The 23301-nt window shown below is 39.0% G+C and overlaps 1 protein-coding gene across 1 annotated transcript; it reads right to left on the bottom strand.

Moving 5' to 3' along the window:
• Positions 1 to 13585: 13585 nt before the first annotated feature.
• LOC149226323 (SUN domain-containing protein 2-like) lies at positions 13586 to 17355 on the bottom strand. The gene is made up of 2 exons (XM_089375275.1): positions 15865 to 17355; positions 13586 to 13994 (listed from the first exon to the last, which is right to left on the bottom strand). The coding sequence occupies exons 1-2, from the start codon at positions 17113 to 17115 to the stop codon at positions 13731 to 13733; spliced, it is 1515 nt and encodes a 504-aa protein (XP_089231401.1). The 5' UTR covers positions 17116 to 17355; the 3' UTR covers positions 13586 to 13730.
• Positions 17356 to 23301: the final 5946 nt, after the last annotated feature.

The following is a 23301-nucleotide window of genomic DNA, read 5'->3' as shown; positions in this document are numbered from 1 at the left end:
TTTCAAAAGGGAGAGTCCAACTCGCATGTAGGCAAGAACAACGATGAAGAACCAAGAAGGTTTGTAGCAAACAATAACAACAATAAGAGTGTCAATAACCAAGGAGACAAGAAACATATCCAGAAACAACAGAAAATAAGACCTCAAGGAGCACCTACATTGAGAACACCATACACTCCAAGAAAGGATTATAACATATTTGTCAAAGTCCAAAGGAATCAACGTCCCTTTGTTCCTTTGATGAATAAGGTAGAGAGCTACAACTTCCACAAGTTTGGACATGTAGCAACCAACTGTAGGAGCATAGTGTACAGATCCAGTCAGCAATATGACCATTCAAGGAGATCAACCATCAGGTATAATTATGGTTTTAATGGTTTTTGTTTCTCATGTAACTTGTTTGGCCACAAGGCAGTTGATTGTAGATCTAACCCCTGGAGGAGAGGCACATCTTATATGAGGCACAAATCTAGCTTGAGCAGCAGGAGAATTGATTCTCTTGTTCATGTCTTGGCCATGTGGAGTGTTACACATATCATATCTTTGGCCATATGGAAAGAGATTGCATGTTGCCCAGTTCTTCAAAGCAGATCCTATAAGAGCAACAAATTCAAGGAGGACCTAAAAGAAATCTAGAGAAATAAGAAAAGAAGCATCCAAAGACCGTGTGGAGAAAGAAGCAGCAACCCATGAAGTAGAGAGATCAACCCCCTCTGCAGTCCATGGTTACCTCATGTATATTCATAAAAGATTGTAGATGTTGTGAGAGGTGCATAACCTCAGGGGGAGCATATGACAACATGATGATTTGGATTAGTACGAGTTGCAACAACAAAATTTTGATGTGATTATGAGCCTCATTGCATATTCAAGTCCATATGATAATCCTTCCTAGTAGAGGTATAATGAGCTCACGGGGGGCTATGCATGGTATTAGATTTGCATGGATTGTTTGTCATTTCTCCTATTACTTTCACTCATGTATTTGTGGCAGCCATATATATATTTTCATGAGTGGAAGAGTACATTTTTTATCCATATATATGTGTATGTTCTCATTGACAATTGGATGAAAGGTTCATGTCCAACCATGCATAAAAGGAGATCATTGGTTCAGCCATATGTAGAGGAGTTGATACTTTCAATCATATGCTTTTACATGTTCTTATTGATATTATGGCTGAAATGGCATATGTATGTGCATTATATTTGGTACATTATTTCAGTAGCATTTGATGTTGGCATGCACTAGGAGGAGACACTATTGTTGACATGTAGAGAACTTATATGTACATTTGAGCAGCCATGTATATTCATTCTCATTTGGATTGGTGGAGTAGCACTTGTAGCAGCCATGTATCTTATTTCATATCATTGTTGATTGAGGATTTATGGTGGATGTCATCTACTTCAGCCATATGTATGTACTTTAGCCATATGTATGTACTTGTCATAATTGGCATGATGGCTAAGTAGTCTTGTTCGTCGTATTCATAAGAGAGTATGTGTGGCATGCATTGTATTGTCTCTATTTCTTCCGCCATGTATGCAGTCATGTCTGCAAAATAAACCTTCTAATCACTCATGTATTGGTGCATTAGTAGAGTGTTTTATGTCTTGGAGAGAGTTATGAGTCTTGGTCATGCATTGGAGAGAGTTTTGAGCATGATGCAACAACCATATGTCACTCATTGTACATCATTATTTTCAGCCTTGTAATCTCATATGAAGCCCTGTATTATGTTGTTTCATCATTTGGTTGTTGGTAGATTGGTCCTAGCGTCATGAGAGAGAGTGATGGGTCATGTCAATCATGTGTTGATGTGAGTTTTTCTTGAGAGATGATAACTATTACAACCATGTTTGGGTTGATGGTTGTCATGTGTTTCAGCCATGTATGGGCTTTTGGAGTCATTATGTAGCCATGTACTATCATGCCTTTCTTATGGGTCATTGGTTGAGTTATATGAGTGATGTTCAAGCATGTGTGAAGAGTCATTTTCAGTGATGTTCATGCATGTGTGAGGAGTCATGTTTCAGCCATGTGTTGGCTCTTTGGAGGCATTGTATAGTCATATTTTATCATTCTTGTAGCCATGTAATAGGCCTATGAATCCTTGTACTTTCATTGGGTCATAGTGCTTGATCCATGTGGAGTAACCTCTTATATGTGACAAGCAGCACTGGCAACATGTACAACAGTATGGAGAGATGTCTTACAACCCCATTATATGTTCACAGGGAGTTTGTTCAACCCAACAATGGAAGGAATTGCATCAATGTTGGTATAGAGGCATTGTTTGTTGGCATGGTTATGGAATGTTGGCATGAGGAGTTGTTTTATTTTCATCTACATAGCAGTTTATATCAATAGTGTTCAACCATACTCATCTACCCTTTTCCATTGATGCCAAAGGGGGAGAGAAATTGGAGTGTTTGGAGATCATCCTCAGAGTTTAGAGACCAGGTTGAAGTTGACATCAATGCCAAAGGGGGGGCATGTTGGTATTCATGTCAATAGGGTCTTAGCATTATTTTTCTTATCATTGATGTCAACCTGATGATGGTGGTTTTCATGGCTTGTGATCAACATGAGATGAGTTAACATTGTTTTGTTGCAGAGATATTGACCCATGCAGAGGTGTTTGGCCAACTAGGCATTCATGATCATGATTTGATGATGTAGATGTGTTTGGAAAGTTAATCCCTTATGTTGATGTTCTTGATGTTGCAAAGGTGTTGTAGAAGGTTGTCGTAATGTCATATTGTTTGTGGCAAACTGTCATGATGTAATAAGCTCACTCCTGAAGCTGAGCTACAAGGTTGATGCCAATTGATGTAGATCCCGCACTTATGAGTTTGATCTTGCACTCATGAAGTCTATGCCTTGTACTGAGTCATAAGTATGTTTTCTGGAGGTTGTCATGATGTGTTAAGGTGTCAAACTGCTTGGGGAAGGCTATCATGTTGTCCCAAACATCCTCTTGAATCAGAGCTGCCAAAATTCTTAAAGAAGTTGTGTTTTGAGGGGCATACACTACTCTTGTTAAGGAAACTTGCATATATGCTAGTCTTGTGAAGGAAACTTGCATATATGTCCTGAAAGTAAATTTTTCCTAAAAATGCACGCACTTCAAATATTTTTATGGGTTTTTCTGGTGGTTTTGTTTGGGTTTTTTTATTAAAAAGGATGGAAAAGGTTAACTAACATCTAGAAGGTGACCATGACAAAGATAATGAGGATTAGTGATGTTTATTAATTGTATCTTCCATCAATTATAAAAATCCCAGAGAATGAAATAGAAGGGGTTATAGAGTATGAGATTGTGAGAGAGAGTATGTTATAGGTTTGCAGAGTTGGAGAGTAGATCAGAGCTTAGATTTGAAGTTTATTTTAGAGGATGATGGAGCTACATTAGATCTACATGTTTGCAGAGTTGGAGAGCAAATCAGAGCTTAGATTTGAAGTTTATTTTAGAGGATGATGGAGCTACATTAGATCTACATGTCTAATCCATTTGTTTTGCAGATTGTGGCTCACAGTTGCTACTAACATGGAGAGGAGAGATATTATTGTAGTTGTTGTAGTTTCAAATCAGAGTCTATATTGCTAATACATTTGTGTTTCTTGGGTTTTATTGGAGAGTTCTTTGTTGTAGCTTCAATATATGAGTTTTTATATGGTTGTTTGAGATTCAATATGGCTGAGTGTGTAGATTAGATTAACATTATGTTCCATTGCAGGGTTTGATTTTGTTGAGCAGATTTTAGATGAGATTGTGTTGCATGGTTTCGTATGGAGATTGGTAATTGTGTATGTAGGAGGATTTTTGCATGGTTTTGTAGATCCATATAATGTTATTATCTATTATTTTCATTTTGTAGTGTGTTTGATTTGCTAATATGTTGTGTGTGAGATCCATAACTTGTATGTTGTTGCAGAATACCATTGAGAGTTGGATTGTGGTGAGTTAATATGTTGTTGATGTATTGAGAATGTGTATGTAGGAGATTTGATGTGTGGATCAAATTTTTTATGGTGTTGGAAGAGTTCTATGCATGTTGTTGATTGTTTGTGATTAGATTGATTGTCGCAAAGAGATTATGTTGGAGAGACCATATTCATTTGTGATGAGTTTATTGTATGATGGGCCATAGTGTGAAAACATACTAAATGAGGTCCATGAGATGTGTTGAAGGTTGGCGCTTTCAGTGAGCAAGTGGTGGATTACATATTCAGGGTATAGTGGCATCCTTCAAGTAGTGGCTTGAGAACTTGGGAGTGGTGGCTTCCATCCAGTGGTGGTTAGGTGAGACTTATTGGGAGTGGTGGCTTCCATCCAGTGGTGGATGGGCGAGACTTATTGGGAGTGGTGACTTCCAACAGGTAGTTGCCTGCAAAGTCGAGGGAGTGGTGGCTTCCTGTAGGTGGTGGCCTACAAAGTTCATACAAGTTGTTGTCTGGAGCGAGTAGTGTCTCGCATGATTAGCAAGTGATGGCTTGCACACTAGTGGTGGCTAGTGAGTTAGATGTAAAATACTTTTACATAATAGAAGAGAAAATGACGAAGATTGTCTTCCAATAGTGTTTTTTACCCTTGTGGTTTCCACCTTACATATGGCGTCCTTATGTGATGTTATTGTTGATGATATGCATGGTTGTGCTTTGATGATTACATGTTGCTTATTATTTGTGCATGTTGCTCATATGATTATGTGTTGATCCACTAATGTGGTGTTGGTTAATTTACATATGAATCAATGTTTGTGAAAAGTTAAGCTAAAATTGGTAAAAATATATGAGAAGGCACACTACTGATTTCAATCCACCCCCTCCCCGACGCTCTCTTAGTAGTGCTCAAAGTTTCTATATGGTTTCTATTGTACTTTTGTTTTCTTCTTCTAAATTATGTGAGCATTTTAAAATGTATTCATATTTTCAACAATGAATACCTCCTTAGCTAAGGAGTTTAATACTTGGATGTCTGCAACGGCGATGGCGGATCCGGAACCCTAGCTCGGGACCTGCAGTCCCCGTGCTGAAGGCGCGCTAGTCGACACTGTTAACTGACACTTGGGCCCTCCTTGGTGATACAGATGGGGCCACTGCCATAGGGCAGGGCCGACCGTCAGAATAACTTCAATCTCGTTTCCGCTCGGGGTTCGCGGCGACGGCTTTTTCTGGGGTTAACTACTTTCTCCCCTGGGACTCCCCTCCCCTCCTTGCTACACCTGCGGTCGCCATCCATACTGTCGCTGCCGACCCGGTTTCGAACCTTCTATGCCGTTTTCCGCTCTCCGCAACTGCCGGACTCGACCTCGCGTTCCTACATGCTCCCACCGACAGCACCTATGCACGAAGAGGACCTTTTGGACTATGGGGAGGACCCCATGCCCAACCAAGAAATATGGGCTCACTCTACCAGGCCGTTGATGCTTCCGCGTAGCGTGGCTCTTGGGGGAACGGCTGGCACTTCTACTCAACCTCAGCAACAGCTGGCATCGGGGAAAGGCAAGGTTTCGGTTTCTCCCCCTCTGGACGTCGCTCTTGACTGCCCTCCACTCTCTCCGGCGACTCTTCAGCTCTTGGGACCAGGCTTCCTCGCGTCGCCATCTTTGGATGCTCCACTCCATCAACCCATCCGACCTTCCCTCCCTCCTCATCCGACCCCTCCTCCTCCATCTAGCTCCCACTCCCTCTCGGTCTCTTTTATGCCGCTGAACCAGCGTCTCCCCCCCCCTTCTGCCGGTCCAAATCCTCTGGGTACTGGCACCTCGGCCCCTCGATCCCCTATACGCTCTGGATGCTTTACCACGCCTACTCCTGCTCAGTCGATTCACTCAGCTCAACAAAGTTCCTCGGACCCTTGTCGCAGGTTACTCCGAGAGACACTTGCGGGGAAACGCTCGGAGAAGTTTTCAAAGGGAAGATGCCTCAAAGCTAATAACTCTGGATTTAAGGTAAACCTGGGACCTGATGCTCCGCTGCCGGACATTATGGATGCTGCGCGAAAGGTTCTTGTCGGCCGTGTTCGTGGACGCAATTACACGGCGGAGAGGCTTAAGGCGTGGGTGGAGGAGATATGGGGACCGCTACTCAAAGAATTGCCGGAGGTGATGGTTCTTTCAAAAGGATGGTTTGCGCTCCATTTCTGCCACCAACAATTCGCCGAATGGATTCTGGGCAAATATTGGCACATTGAGCTCATGCCTGTTCTACTGAAACGCTGGGACCCTTTATTTGATCCTGATCGCGAACAACTTGGAGCTGGCCCTGTCTGGGTGCGCTTACCGGGCCTGCCTTGGCAATTCTGGAGTCCCTATGTATTTAAAAGAATCGGCGACACCCTTGGCACCTACCTGGAGCATGACCGCACTTATGAGAAGTCGGGTATGCGCTCCATGGCTCGAATTTTGGTTCACATGGATACTAGGCCAGGTCTGGAGGAGGTTATCGAAATCTATCATAATCATGTCACCAGGAAGCAATTACTGGACTATGAAGGCGTACCATTTCGATGCCACAGATGTCACAAGACTGGACATCTCTATAAGGACTGCCCTTTGATCACTGGAGGGGGTAAGGAGAATTCTCATGGTCCCAAGAATCAACCTTCTGCCAATCCAAAGGATGATGTCAATGCAATGGAGAATGACCCGAGGCAACAGGCTCCACCTACAAAGGGGCTGGGCGAAAGTGGGAAAAAGAGATCATCCAGGAAATTTGCGGTGCCTTCAACTGAGCCGCCGCGTACCAGATCCAAGACAGCTGAAGCCGCAGCAAAGCCGATGGAGCCGGCCTCTTCACATTCAGGTGCTTACTCCTCTCCTTTTTGTCATCCTTCTAATTTGAATGAATTGCATTCCAATATGCACTCTGCATTCAGATCCTCCCATTCTGAAAGTGTATCCTTACCCTCCATCCACTGCCCCATCGACCCCCCCCTGCCCACTTTCTCCACTACTCCCCCTTCCTTTTTCCCGGAAAGTGGAGAACCGGCCACCCCGACCTCCTTGATGGCATCCGGTGGGCATCATTATCTTTTGAGATCCAGAACTATGCCTAAAATACTTGGGCTAGGCTCATCCCCAGGTCGGCACCGCAAACATAAGAGAGGCCGGCCTTCCCAAATTTCTTCTGCAAAATTATCTGCGGTTGCAGATGTGGCTTCGGGTCGACAGAAAACTATTGAGAGGGCACTTAGAGCGAATGAGCCCCAGAACAGGGTGACCCCATGATTTGCCTCTCCTTTAACTGTCGGGGTCTCGCCAGCCCTAAAAAACGTTTGGCTCTCAAGAGACTGATACATGAATCTAGATGTGATATTATATTTCTTCAGGAAACCCTATGCTCCTCTGAACTTGCAGTCCGATGTCTTCTTGCCTACCTTCCTGGATGGTTCCTGCAGGGGGTGGACGCCTGTGGTAGATCTGGTGGACTACTTATTGGTATCAACCCTAGAATTCACAGACCTCTCTCGGTTTGGGGTGGAAGAGGATTCCTTGGCATGGACATCACTATGGGCGAATTGGGCATACCCATCAGAATTCTCAACATCTATGGACCCAATCAGAACAGGCTTGAATTTTGGCAAAACTTTCTCTCAGAAGGACATATTACACAGAACACTATTATTGGGGGTGATTTCAATTTCTCTTTGGGTGCTGGGGAGACTTGGGGATCATCATCTCAAGGGGATCCTATAGCGGACCAAATGTCTATACTCCTCGATGGCCAGCTGCTAGTGGACATTCCCATGAATAAAAAACTACCTACTTGGCACAACCAGCGTACTGGAGCGGCAGCTTTAGGAAGGAGGCTGGACAGGTACATGATGCATGAGTCACTGATACAGAAATTCCCTCTATACAGACAGTGGGTCAGCAACGGGGGCTTGTCCGACCATCATCCCATCCTTCTACAAATTAGTGGTAACACTCCAAAACCACGATCCCCCTACAAATTTTTTGCCGGCCACCTACAAGACCCAGAGTACAACAAGCTGGTCTCGGATTTCTGGACCACTCAGCCACTGTTGAGGGAAGGGAGGAAAGCTTCGGATTTCTGTGACAGGTTAAAGAAGCTCAATAAATTGTCTGAAAACTGGGCTCGACTGAAGCGAAACAGAGAGGAACAGAACCTGAAGGATATGGAAGATAGAATTGGTCAATTGACTGACGAAAGGGGAATAGGTTATCAATCGGATGGTTCGAAAGCTGAACTCTGTCACCTGATTGAGGAAAAATCGAAGATCCTTAAGGAAAAAGAAGAACTCTGGCGTTTAAAGAGTCGTGCCATTTGGCTTAAAGCAGGGGACAACAACACCAAATTTTTTCATAATATTGCCAATGGCAGGAAGGCTGCCAACACTATATGGCAGCTTCCTATGGAGCCTGATGGTTGGGCAACCACCCATCAACAACTGGCCAGACTGGGGATCGCACACTTCAAAAGTCTCTATTCAGCCCCAAATTCAGTAAACCTCCCAGAGATCATCAGACTTGCTGGCAATTTTCCAAGGTTCGTTTCGCAGGAGGACTCCGAGGATCTATGCCTTCCGGTCAGCGAACAAGAGCTTGAAAGCACGCTTAAGTGGTTTAAAAAGGACAAGAGCCCAGGACCAGACGGATGGCCAGTGGAATTCTACCTGGCTTTCTATGAGATGATGAAGGTCGACCTTTTGGCAGTGGTGGAGGAAAGCAGAATCTCGGGTCATATTCACCCACCCATGAACCAGACCTTCATAGCCTTGATTCCCAAATCTGACGAGCCTTCATCCTACAATGACTTCCGGCCTATTTCCCTCTGCAATTGTCTCTATAAAATTATAGCCAAAATCATCGCCAATCGCATCAAGCCAATCCTATCCTCTCATATATCTGCTGAACAATTTGCCTTCCTCAGGAACCGACATATTCATGAGGCTATTGGCACCGCCCAAGAAGCCTTACATTCCATTAAGCATAAGAACCTGAAGGGCATCTCATTAAAAATTGACCTTGCCAAGGCTTTTGACAAAGTCAATTGGCTTTATTTGAAGATGATTCTTACTCACTTAGGGTTCCCTCATATCCTTATTAATTGGATCATGGGCTGTGTTACTTCGGTATCCTTTGCTATTCTTATCAATGGTGCGGCCTCGGAACGCTTTCATATCTCCAGAGGGATCAGACAAGGATGTCCACTATCCCCATTACTTTTCCTTATTGTAATGGAAGGGTTAAGCAGACTCATTGCGGATGCTAGAAGGACAGGAGACATAAGCGGCCTCAAGATCTCGGAGCAGTTTATTCTCACCCACCTATTATTCGTGGATGACATATTAATCTTCCTGAATGGCAGTATAAGGGACAGCTCTACCCTCAATGACATCCTCCTCCTTTTTTGTAAAGCCACGGGCATGGAAATTAACGAACAGAAGTCCACCAGGTCCATGATGAACTGCTCACAACAGGAAGCCCTACTTGCTGGTCAATTCTTCCCATTCTTAGAATGCCAGATGATAGACGGCTTTAAATATTTGGGATTTAGATTGAAGCCGGATGGGTATAAAAATACTCACTGGTTGTGGCTTATTAACAAAATTGAAAGAAGGATTATGGGTTGGCAACACCGTCTATTGTCTAAAGCTGGCAGACTCCTACTGATCAAGACAGTTCTTGAGGCCACTCCTGTCTATTGGATGTCTCTGACCTGGATCCCTAAAGGCATCATGAACAGGATTCAACAAATTTGCACTCGCTTTCTTTGGAATGGAAACAAAAAAGGAAGGGTATTTGCCTGGACCAAATGGAACACTGTTGCACTACCAAAGCAATGGGGAGGTTGGGGATTAAAATCCCTACAGGAATTTGCACTTGCCCTCACGGCCAAGCAGGGCTGGTCTCTCACCAAGATGGACAGTCTTTGGGCTAAAATTATTCACCACAAATACTTTTGGCCCTCCTGCTTCACGGAGTGGCTCCGCAGACCTTCTTGGAATCTACAGGGTATTTCAGCGATCTGGCGTGCTACTCTCAAAGCGATGCCCCTTATTAGAGATAATCTACTATGGAGGGTGGGAAATGGGGCGCAGGTTCGTATTGGACTCGACCCTTGGCCTGGGTCGGGGAATGCACATATATTGCCCAGAGAACTGATTCAACACCTAAATCTCAGAGGCATCAAATTCCTAGCTCAGATTGGAGATCGGGAACGCTCCACCATTTTCTCCCAAGCTTGGAATGACGGGCATGGTCTGATCCCGGAGGCATGGACTGTACAGTGGCAAGGATATATTCGTGCACTTATTGAATCTCACATCAAACTTCGGGATGAGGATGATCAGCTTATATGGGCCCCTGCTAAATCTGGGATATACTCACCTAAGCTGGGATATATCAAACTTATGGAAACCAAAAAACCTGAAAACGTGCTTGGCTGGTGGAAGGTTGTGTGGAGGCTGCAGGCGCAGCCCAGGTATAGGCTTCTCCTATGGAACATACTTGCAAACAAACTGCCTACAGGGGATGCCCTCAAGAAGCGGGCCATTGCAGGTCCATCCTGGTGCGTACTTTGCCAATCCAATGAGGAATCCTCGAACCATCTCTTTCTTCACTGCGAGGCATCTAAAGGAATTTGGCAACAGGTCACACAGACTCTGAATGTCAGAATGATTTGGCAGGGCGTGGACATTCCGTCTGCGTGGGCAATATGGTGGGCTGCGTATGCCACAGAAAAAGCTCAAAATCTTCCAGCTGTGGTTACAGGTTTCATTTGGCAGAGCAGGAACGCCTTCATCTTTGAGAACCGTAGAGTCGACTATCAACTCCTCTCGGCATCCATCTGTGCCGCTTATAATGAAATCCCCTTTGAGTGCACTCAAACCCGTTCTAGACTCATTCAGTCTGAAAATATAAATAAGGATATGCCTTGGGCATATTTTGACGGGGCTGCTCCGCCACAAGGATGTGGTGGAGGGATTGTTTTTCATCTATCTGAGACACATTATTTTCACCTGAGACTGGGCCTGGGGCCGGGATCGAATAATTTTGCGGAGCTTATCACGTTGAGACACCTTCTCTATTTTGCCTTCACTAAACATTGCAGACAAATTCAAATTTTTGGTGACTCAAAGATTGTGATTGATTGGATAAATAATAAAACTACCTGTCATGCATATTCTTTGGAACATATCTTGGAAGAAATTGTTTTTCTAAAAACACATTTTGACCAGATCACTGTTTCTCATATCTACAGGGAAAGAAATGCGATTGCTGACCAGCTTTCGAAAGAAGCGGCGGATCGCCCTATAGGTGATTGGCAGATTGACGAGCATTCACCAGCTGGGATACACAGGTTCTATCATCGTCCCTACATGGACGGCTTTCGGATTGGGGGGTCTCCCCCTCTCTAGTTTCTCTTCAGCGGCTACAGGGGAGCTTCTTTTTTGTATAGCAGTATCTATTTTCGGTTATATATTGTATAGACATATAGATGTTATATTCCTATATGAGACTTGAGACATTATTTTTTGAAATTTTGGGGGACTATGTACTGGTGAACACAGCTCATGTAAGTACTTGACACTTTTGGATTCCTATATCCAGTTTCTACTTTGTAACGTGGCTTCTGCCACCCTACAGCATATGCCTTGGCATCTACAACATGTAATTACTATTAACATCTTTTTAATAGAAATTGCGCACTCTATTTTCCACGGAAAAAAATGTATTCATATTTTCAACAATATTACAAAAATGTTACAATTTTAAGTGAAAGAAAAAAGTTGATACCACCATGTTTCAAGAATTGATTTTAAGATACTAATTATTAAGTTTATGGTTACAAAATATTTAAACCCTCAAAAAGAAGTCTTGCTAACATAGCATCAATTTTTAAAATGGGGTTAGTTTTAAGATTCTAGTTAGCAATAATAAGTGTTTCTATGGTCATGGTTACAAAAAGTTATTAATTGAAGTGTTTTTCAATTCAAAGGTTGATTTTGATATTTTTTATACAATAATATGGTATTTTAAGACTAGAGAGTTCATGTTCTGATGTTATAGTTCTCATCAAGTTGATAATTATCTTTAATACACATGTTTGTATCAATTAATATGACCTTGTAACTTTCCATGGACCTGAGCTAGAAAGCACAATGTATTGGTAAATAATCTTATACCAGTGCAAGGCTAGAAGGGCTTGCACGATGAAAACTAGTGACAACATTGTGTTAAGGTGCAAAGGTTTTGCCATTTTCCTATGCAAATATGAAAAGGTGGTATCTAAAAAGATAGGGATCGAAACTAGATCCCTTTTGAAATGGGTGATCATAGTGTTTAGCATCATATATGGTCCAATCTAGTTGAATTATGAATAACTTAAACCATTTTAAAACTTTCAAGAAAAGTTAAATAGTTGAAGTTTGAAAATTAATTTTTAATATTATAATCGATGTCTTCAATAATATGATAAATGTTAAATATCACAATTCCATTTCAATAATAAATAAAATATAAATATTTTTAATTACCACTTCAATGAGGAAAACCTATTAAGAGATCACATAACCCATAATGAAAATTAATCTGATCATGTCCGATCCCTCCAACTGAATTTGAGCTTAAAAATATCCTTGTACCTATAGGCCTATCCTTTCGTTGTAAGGAAGGAAAATACTTTACCATTTGGAATTCTAATTGAATTAACAATAGACATGTAGAGGTGATATAAATGAAAGCTTAAAAAGATGAACAGAAATATGTGAAAGCCTAAACATAAAGCCTAGGTATATTTTTAATTACCACTTCAATGAGGAAAACCTCTTTAAGAGATCAAGGTAGTGTAAGCAAATAGCCCACAATGAAAACTAATATGATCATGTCTAATCCCCTCCAACTGAATTTGAACTTAAAAATATCCTTGTACCTATAGTATCTAAAGATCTCAGGAGAAAGCCTAACTTTTAATTGTAACAGAAGGAAAATACTTTACCATTTAGAATTCTAATTTACTTTACCATTTAGAATTCTAATTAAATTGACAACAAACATGTAGAGGTCATATAAATAAAACTTAACGAAAATGAACAAAAATATGTAAAAGCCTAAACATAAAGGCTAAATGGTTATCATGATTATAAAAATACATTTTAACATTAAATTCTCTTTCTCTAATAAATTAGAAAATCTGAAAATATTTTGCAATAAAGCATTACCCTTTAAAATATTTTAGACAGATTATAACAAAGTTACGCTACTAATGATATTGACAGCAGGACCGTTAATATTTACATTAAGTTAATTGGCTTTCTTTTTGCTTCCAATAATTTAATTTATGAATTCAAACCATTTTTTTATTTTTATTTTGATGATGAATCACATAGATTGATACTAATTTATGAATTTAAACCATTTTTTTATTTTTATTTTGATGATGAATCACATAGGTTGATAAAAGAAATACTATAGGACGAATTGGTAAACCATTACTACACAAACTTAATTTATGGTTAAAATCCAACAAAGTTTTTTAAATAACTTTTAAGTAAAATCGATAGAAAAATGTGCTGAGAATCAAATTTAAATTAGTAATGATAAAGCACAGCAGAACCCATCATCTGCGAATTATAGCCCACCAAGAGTTCCCAATTTGTTGCCAAAATGGCTGACTGCTATTACCAAGGATATCGAACTCGTTTTAGACTCTTTGATGAACCCCAAACCAGTAAGCCTATCTATCATATTCTCTACACATGGCCATGCACCCGGACTCTGTAAATGCAGGTGTAGGATTGGCTCCCATGATTTGACAGTATGTGCAATTTGACTCTATCTATCTTATCCACTGTCACCACATTAGCTAGAGTGAATGTTTGGACATTGCTATCAGCAGTAATATCATAAGTGAACTCTCCTAGCAAAATCCATGAGACTGGCTGGTTTTTATCTGTTGTAGTCGACCCATAGACCTCGAAGTGTTTTGGTGCGCTTATTAGATCATATGCCACGCTCTGGTCCAGTAAAATGTAATCAAGGAACAGGAGCAGTCAGTGCACAAACCATCTCAACTGATAATGAAGAAATTGCAAGAGAAACTGAGGCCTAAATACAGTGAAAATGTTTCTAATGACACTGACCCAATTACATAATATATATATATCTAGTTTGATAAGAAGAGAAATTCCTAAGTAAAAGCATACTGTCAACTGTCTGTGAGGAAATTAGCGTGGTAGATTAGACAGCCACATTGTGTAAGCACTAATACCCAAAGAAATTATCCATTAAGCTAAGGGAATGGATAACGTAAACATACAAAGACATCAAGCAATGCTAGCGTGAGAAAGGACACTAATGAGGACCTGCGCACTGAACTGTACCTACAGGATAAAGCTTTAGGACTGTATTGCGTGTAAAGCCATAGGTGGACAAGAAGGGGATTATTGATCATGTGGAACAAAATCTCAATATAGGGATATGACTATTCCAGAATGCGAACTCAACTAATATTGATATGACTATTTCAGAATTTTGATAGACATGAGCGAAGTCAACTAATCTTTGATGGACACAGAGCGAAGTCAACTGTTCGACTTTGATCATATCAATCATATCCAGTATGTTAACTGTTTGAATTTGATCATATCAATCATATCAGGTATTCCACTATAGTAAGATAGCTTGCCATCACATATATAACAACTACAAGTCAGATATGGTACACAAGGCAGGACACTGAAACCACTGATGTTGTTTGTATCAGAGCAAGAGAAAAATGACATAAATGCATTGTATGATTTTGCACCCGGTATAGCTAGGTAATCCGAAGCTAGCTCTAGAAGTGGGTACGGATATCAACTAATGAGAAACAGAATCTTGTGAGTAAGAATGCTTATCATAGCAGAAAGCATTGTAATCTGGTAAGGGTTCTCCTTTCTTTATGGGGTAATGTAAAAGAGTAGTTCTTATGGAAGAGTTCAGCAATTTCTTAGGTCAATTTATAAAATTTCATAAGACCAACGAGGAGAGTAAAATCTTCAATTGCACCTGAACATGCGTAGAAGAGTAAACAAAGGTATGCCTCATAGGGTCGACCTAAATTTGAAAGGATCTCAATGAACCCAGCGAGATGACTATGAGAGTACAATCTTCAAATGCAGACTCTGCCAAGATGCAGGCCGTCTAATGACTGCCTGCACAAGAAAGGTACAGCAAGTGGAAGGACATTCAGAGCCATAATAGATCTCCCATAGATGGCCTGCAGTGGGATTCAAAAAGTTGAGAGGACGAAAATAAGACCCGGTTAGATTAGAAGACAACCAAAAGGAAAGCAACCAAAATTATAGAAACAACAGCTACAGAGAAGGCCCATGAAGAAGGAAGAAAACTCCTACAGACTCTCGAGTCTCAGCACAGGAGAAGACCACATTTGAGAACAGGAACCAGGAGAAGAAAACCAACCTCAGCTGAATTTGTGAAAAAAAGAAATGAAGAAGACCACAGAACATCAAGATCCCTTTGCCAAATCCTCAACAGTGGAAAGTGGATATGGAAAGTGGATACAAAAATCGATTCAAACAAGGAGCAAAAAGCAACGTCTTTACCCTGTTCCCTCTACCTACAAATTTAGTCATGGTGGAAATCTGCATCCTGAGGAAGCAATTCTGAATAAGATGGCCAACCCCACCCTGGATGATGTCATCAATGTTTGGTGGTTTTGTTTTAGCAGAATAGACATGCCTCATACATGGCTTCTAAGCCAAAGGAAGCCATACTATGCAGTGCAGCTCCTCAGGACATGTTTCTTAAAACTTCCATTAGAGAAAAAGCATCAAGCAAACAGAAGTGAACTGCTTCAAATAAATAGAAGGAAAAGAGTGCTACCTTGGAGACATGTTCCAGAGTGACTGCTTGAGGAAAAATGGGAATCCTAAGCTTGATGGAGACAAGAACATCACTACCCTTGAGTGGAAGACACCTCCCTGGCTCACCGAATTTGGGGGTCAGTATTTCATTAGCAAGAGGGTGAAGGTTGTTCAAGGAAAATATCCTTCTGGATATCTCTCTCCAAGACAGAGATAACTTATTGCCAGGGTAATATCCTTCAGAATGATATAAAAGCTTTCCTCCACCACTGGCTACTGCATAATCCACTCTCCCTATTCCATCAGCCGAATGTTTCTCAATCTCTGCTTCAACCATCTTCTGTACGGCGGCATGGAAATCGCTGAAACTAATGGCAGACTTCCTATCTGCAACTGCACCCTTTTCATTCATAAGAGCATTTATAAGATCCATGGCATCTGTGACAGTAAGAAGACCCATTTCTCCAAATTTTATCAAAGACTCTTCCACCCCCTGAATGTGCCCATGCATGTCATCCAATTGGGTGGCAACAACATGGGATTTTTCTCTGATCATTGCCTCCACCTCTATCTTCAAGTGATGCAACTTCCCAACTAACTTGTCATCGGCCAAATCCAACTCTTCCTTGATCCATCTCTCTGTCTTGCTGAAACATTCCTCCAGATAAGCATTCAGATCCTCTAATTCAGTGTCAGTGGAAGGAACTCTGTGGAGAAAGGATGGAAACTTGTTACTATATGACCAATTTAAAAATGGTGCTTTTGACATTGTTACAGCAATTACAGCAACCGCAAAACTAGACAAAGCCAATGCATTCAGCCCTCTTAAACTCTGTTTTGATGATTTCTTCACATGTCTCTGAGGCCTTTTTGGCTGACTCAATGTACTCTGTATTTCTTCTTCTTCTCTGAAAAAAGAGCTGAAGTCTTCGGGAGGGGTATGATCTTCAGTTCTGAAATGGATTTTTTCCTTCAAAAAGCAGGTGGCACCAGTTTTCTTCTCAGAGTCTCCATGGTTGTTTCTCTTATGAGATACTTCTGTTGATGGATTTGGGTTCAGATAATGAGAATGCTCAGATTGATTTCTGCGGTTAGTTTTCCTCAGAGATGATTCTATTGATGTAGAGTGCCCAGACTGGACTGAAAATGAAGAAGTTGGGGGTTTTGAATTATCTCTTCTTATTCCCTGGTTCTGGGCTGTGAGGGAAGTTGATCCAGAAACTGAGTACTTTGGGATTTGAATTGTAACAGTAGCAGCTCTAGATGCCATTTCATCCGTTTGTTTCTTATCTCAATACATATACATACATTGCTTGTGAATGATGGCCATAAACAGGCCAAGTGGGGAAAGTGCAGCTTTAATGGTTTGTCCCGATGAGCATTTTGATGAGTATTTTGCAGATATTTAGACTGGCAATAAGAGGATGAACCCACTTTTCAATTGCCAGAGTTTTTTCATCTCCGCCATGGGAGTGGGATTCTCATGTGGGCAGCAGAGAAAAAGACCTTGCTGTGGCTTAACGATAGTGTTGCGTACGAAGAAATGACTGGATTGAACAACCAACTAACTACTCTTAACGGTAAGAAGTTCTAAGGGATTGCACACTCTACCCAAGAACGAGTATAAATCTATGTTAACACAATTCTAAATAAATAAAATTAAAATTATGTATACATAATATTCGCGTCTTAAAGCTTTGATGACAATTTTTTTATCACTTTCATTTATTAGCATTATATATAGTACACATTTTTCATGCTCATAATTTTTGGGTTGTCGATGTCAACTAAGTGGACCCATTCAAATGGGGCGTAAAGTCGCTATATTAATTTTAGAAGGAATCTCTAACCATAATTGTATATTTAAAAAAATATACATAAATGGTGTGAGGGTTATTTTGGATATGGCTCAATGGGATTTTTCTAGAGTGAAATTTGAAAGGTTGTGAAAAGAGTTATAGGTTCAATTTTCTTTCTTTATTATTAAAGTGGGTTATATTTTAATAATAACGCGTTAATGTGCGTAATTTTTCATGAATTAATTAATTTTTGTTAATTAATTACAACATATTTTCAGGAAACTGGGCCATGGCAACCGAGGATCTACTAGAGATCAAATTGTCTATGCCATTTAGATATTATGATGGCAATCTACTTCAGGTATATGTGGTTGTGGGGCATACGTCATGCTGGAGCCTGGAATGACTTATCAATTTTGGTGGCGTGGAGGAGTTGGTTCTAACAACATAGCAAAACTCTTAGCTCTGTGGCGAGTCATGTTATGTGTCAGGTGGCTAGCCATAGAGGAGTTGGAAGTCGTTGGAGATTCAAAGACGGTCATAGAGTGGGCAATGAAATAGTCTTCTTTTAGGTCGCCCTCTCTTATTTTTAGCGCTCAAGACATCTAGCATCGAATTTCAAGAAAATCTTCTTCTCTCACATATATAAAGAGCATATTCACGTGGCTAACACACTATCTAAGCGAGGGAGTAGCATTTTGTCAGGTGAAATCAAGTTCTCTACTTTTTCCAATGGATCCTATTGCAGCTCAAGGTCTTTCAAAATTCAAGTGCATTTTATCTGTATTCCCTAGAGATCTCCAAGTTTATAGGGAGCTCACGATTCTCAAAGAAAGATTTGAAAAAAAAATTGGTAATAAAGAAGCATGTCCTATTTTGGTAAAGATCTCTAGGAGCAACTTTTTACTCTTTAGACATACAAGTTTCAAGAGAGCTCACATGTTGGAGGGGAATATTGAAGATGTTATCAATAGTTTTGTATTTTGTTTGTACTAAACAAATTAATAGACGAGAAGTCCATAGACATGTAGAGGAACATTTTTTTCTCAATGATATACACGAGGTACAATGTAACTATGGGAGGCATAGAAATATGGAAATGTAACTACCTTTTGTTTATCAGTTTTTTCTTGTTGAAGAAAAAAATTAACTCTTGTTATTATAAAGTAGTGTATGTTTATCTACTATTAATTAAATATGGTTATATATTTTTGTGTTCTTTCAAAATAATTTATATGATTATAAAATTTATTTTTCTTTTTTACATTGTGAAAATGGGTTGTTGTATTCCAATCACACAAAGTTGAGGTTTATAGTTTCTCAAAGTTCAAATCTTTTTTTCCGTTGGTTTTTTTAACAATAATAGAGTGGATTATATTATTAAAAAGGTGTCAAAGTATAGAAGAGATACATCCATAGTTTTCCGAGACAAAATATAGCAGAAAGTTTTAAAACTATACTAGTTTGGCAAGACTGATTATGCCTCCATCCTACTACTAGACTCCAAAATAAACCATAAGGATACAATCGATAGAAAATGCCATGAATATAGAACATTTGGCTAGCATCAAAATTAAACTAGATATAATTCCTATTCAACTAAAATGATCAAATTTCTTGTAGATGCTACCTCGTTGAGGTCAGACAATCCAATTGGAGTAGATTGGGTCGAATTTTCTAAAGATATTTTATGCTCACTTCCTTAGGTATCTCCCTACTACAATGCCTAAAGCTATTATACTTGAGATCGGAGGTGTTGCATGTCTAATTTTTCTACATTTGTTGATGTTGTGAAGAGAGGAAATTTGTTATTGTTTCCACCTGAATCAAGAGGCGATCCATTTTCTGGCCTAGCACTGTTATTTCCATCCTAACATCATCATCATCATCATCCTTTTATGTCTATTTTCACCTCAACTTTTACCCTTTTTATCCTCCACCATAATGAAATGCAAAGTTTGATAGTTGTTGACCAAGTTTCAAAGCATTATGTTATTCTTGTCGTTGTTAATTACCTAGTCATCCCTATCTGTTGGGATAATCATCCACAAACCGCCTAGTGCGAAGACACGTAGATCCCTTGCAATTGTTTCTATTCTACACACTTAAGATTGTCAGTTGTTGGTTCTGTTAAAGCACCGGATGAATGCTAGTATGAATAGACTACCTCCACATGATCTGTGCTCCATGGTTCAAATAAGGATGGAAGTTGCCAATAATAAAATCACATGCAGGGTTTTCCTTTAAGAGTGCTCCATTCATGTTTGTCACCCTTTATTTTCACAAAAGAAATCTAGTGAAAATCCATGCCTTTCCTCCAAATGATTGTGTGATACCCTCCTCTGATTCCCATGACATAGGTATGGTTATCACAGTACCCACCCTTCTAACTTTGGTGGCTCAACTTAACTACCTTCTCATGTGCCCTTTGTGGCATTTGAATGCCACGTGCTCGACATGCATAATTCATTTTTACAAGGACATTCATTTTGATATTCATCACGAATGTTCTATGGTAGCATTACTTCCTCTGAGGTTCCATTAACTCTCAAAGTTCGAGGTGGTAGTGTTAGAACTTGATTTTCCAACTCATCTGTTGCCTTGTTAAGGTCTTTTAAGACATTTTTTAACTTGAATATAAGGAATCGAGGTGAGTGATCTCATGATTCTTAAATATAGTTGACGAAGGGTGAAGTTCAAAAGGGAGGTTCCCAAAGCAAGATGACAAATAATGTTGTTAAAGTCACTAATTATAATTACGGACTTGATTAGTAAGGATTATGCCAGTAATTCCTTGAAAGAGAGCATACATTCTAGCATGACTATTAGAGGTTGTGCCTAGGCTCTTTGAGTATTATATTTCAATTTTTCCTTCAGGGCCAATAAGAACACCCCCCTGCCCCCGCAACACCTGTGACCCCTATTTTTCCCCATTATTAAAGTGGGATTATCATACTTCAATAATTTAAAGTTGAGGTTACTATTTCCAAATAAATCAATTATCTATTGTCTGAAGAAAGTGCATTGTTCATATGTATCTCACCATTCTTAAAGTAAAATGTTTTATTTTAATAATGCCAACTACAAATTCATAATTGCCCAAGGTGCAAAATTTTCCCCTCTTATTATTAAAGTGGATTGTTTTTCACAAATAGTGCAAAATTTATGATCCGTAAATTGTTGTGGATATTCCACTGCATTGTTCATCATAATATATCTACTAAAAAAATCGAAAACCCAAAATCTATATAATGAGGGTTTATTTATCATTAGATTTATGTATATGTTAATTATTGTTTATTCCGTATGCATGCAAATTATAATTATGCAAAAAATAGAGAGCAAATAGAAAAATCACTCACAAACCACAATAACACAAGATATGACCTAGGAAACCCTTTCGAGAGAAAACCAAGCTGAAAGGTGAGTCTACTTCACTTTTTCTTTCTCTGAATGGAAATGCATGCAAGTAAAAAAGAAGTGAGAAATGTGGCTTGTGCGCTACTACATTGCACAAACCCTATTTGTTTTCTCTTTCCCTATAAACTCTCAACTACTTTGCTCATCTATGGAACAAAATGCACTCAAATAGAATGGAAACTCTTTTCCTCCTAGTGACCCAGTTATAACACAACCTTATAGCTTACTACTAGTTAGGTTTGACTCCTTAAAAACTTAACTATAGTTACAATATTGACTCTTTTATAGTATTTTTCGTCATAATCACATGGATAGGCCCTTTTCCATGAATAATGGGGGCTAACATGGCATCCTCTCGAATTATGGTGATCAATTTCGATAGGTCAAATTCCAAGAGACATAAATTTCTCATACAAGCTCTGATTGAGGCGATTATTGTGCCATTGGAAAGATATTGACATGTAAGTTATGGAATCTAGGTCCATAGTAAGGTTGAGACTACAAAAATTGTTTGTTTAAGGCCTCAAAATGGCTCCTGAAATTTTTGATCTAAAATTTTCCAAACTGGGACCGCAGGTAAAAATGGTCTTTTGTGTTGATTCCTCAACTTTTTTCACTTTGAAGCATCAATATGAATGAAAAATAAGATAATTATCCAATCTAGATCAATTTAAAATTTGAAACTTCATGTAAATCTATCAACATTTATTTTAGAAATATAAAAAGTTTAAAATCCCTCTTCTCATATCCCTTCCCTTTATTAAATGAAGTGTTTTTCTTTTTTTAGCTATGGTTCACGGACACCCTAGTCATCGGGTGGCCGCTACGTCCATGGAAAAATCTGGGTTGATCGACCCCAAAGGGAATCTAGCTCCGTGGCCAATAACTAGGCCTAACCCCAAGGGCTTCAGGGAGAATGGACCCTGTGACCTCCCAATCATCGAGGCACTGATTTGACCAATTGAGCTAACCGTTGGGGCTTATTAAATGAAGTGTTATATTCCAATATTTTATGATTTCCCAAAGTTCAAATCTACGATCCTAGTGCTAATGTGGTTGTTGTACTCCAACAATGCAAAGTTGGGTCTCATAGATCAATTTAAAATGAAATTACTAATATAAAAGTGACCAATTAACCAAAAACATCTAAACATATTTGTATATCCATTCCTATCCCAAACCTACTACAATAGGGAATAAAAAAAGCCATGTAAAAACTTCTTTATGGTTTAAAAGATACATGCTTAAGAAAAATATATAGTCATACTCTAATGAGGCCACAATTTCACCCGAAAAAACAATGGAAATTCCAATAAGCTTTTAACAAAATTTGGCATTTTTTTTTTGGAAATCTAGGTTACAACTATCAAGCTTCAGGATTTTAGGTGTCCCATAGGTTCTTGATGGTGTTCAATCCATTTCCACTATAAAAAAATGATTCAAACGCTCTTAGTATTAGACTTCTTTGAAAAAAAAATCACCGGATTTCGATGAAAAATTCATTGTCTGGGCGAAATTGTAGCCTTAGTAAACAACACCCAAATATATATCAGTCTTTTTTATGTGTTTATGTTGAGATTTATTATCAAATGTCAAAAAAAATTTAATTTAATTTTATTAATGTTTACAACCATCATCACAAGAATGTCTCTCCCACGTACATTATTAAGCACCTCGTTTTATAAGTGCAATTATTAAGGATTTACAAAATATTTATAGTAACTAACATATTTTAAGCATCGATGAGATGGTAGTATGATTATGTTGAGAGGTGTTTTACAACTAGTATAAAAGAATGCATGCTCCATTATGGAGGAGTTGTAATGAAGCATTAGATAAAATAATAATAATAATAATAAAAGACTTAATTTTAAAAAGTAATAAAAAATAAATAGTAAGAAAAGTAAAAATAAAAATAATAAGTTGGCTGAATTCAATTGCAATTTTGTTTTTATTAATAAAATTAAAAAAAAATTCTTAAAAAAAATCATAATATGCATATTACATTAAAAGAAATTTAGGTAATAATGATTCATATTCGTAACCATAATAATTAAAATTTAGTTAATAACCATATAAAGACTTAATACTTACAATAATCTATATATGTACTTATAATCTATGCTATACATATCACATTAAAAAATTAGATTAAAACAAATTATAAAACACGGTAAAGAAAAATGTCATGCTCATAAGTATGTAGCTATATGTATTATGAAAGTCTTGGTAGAATT

Source organism: Pinus tabuliformis, chromosome J, assembly GCF_031772625.1.
Source record: "Pinus tabuliformis cultivar Carrire ecotype Pingquan chromosome J, CPIR1, whole genome shotgun sequence".
In the NCBI taxonomy this organism is placed as follows: Eukaryota; Viridiplantae; Streptophyta; class Pinopsida; order Pinales; family Pinaceae; genus Pinus; species Pinus tabuliformis.
This window is presented reverse-complemented; position numbering and strand designations above follow the sequence as displayed.

Excerpts from the sequence above, each read along its gene's own strand:
- LOC149226323 (XM_089375275.1), bottom strand. The coding sequence starts at position 17,115 with ATGGCATCTAGAGCTGCTACTGTTACAATTCAAATCCCAAAGTACTCA. Across the intron at positions 13,995-15,864 it reads CTCTGGAACATGTCTCCAAG|AGCGTGGCATATGATCTAAT; the intron begins GTAGCACTCTTT and ends TTACTGGACCAG.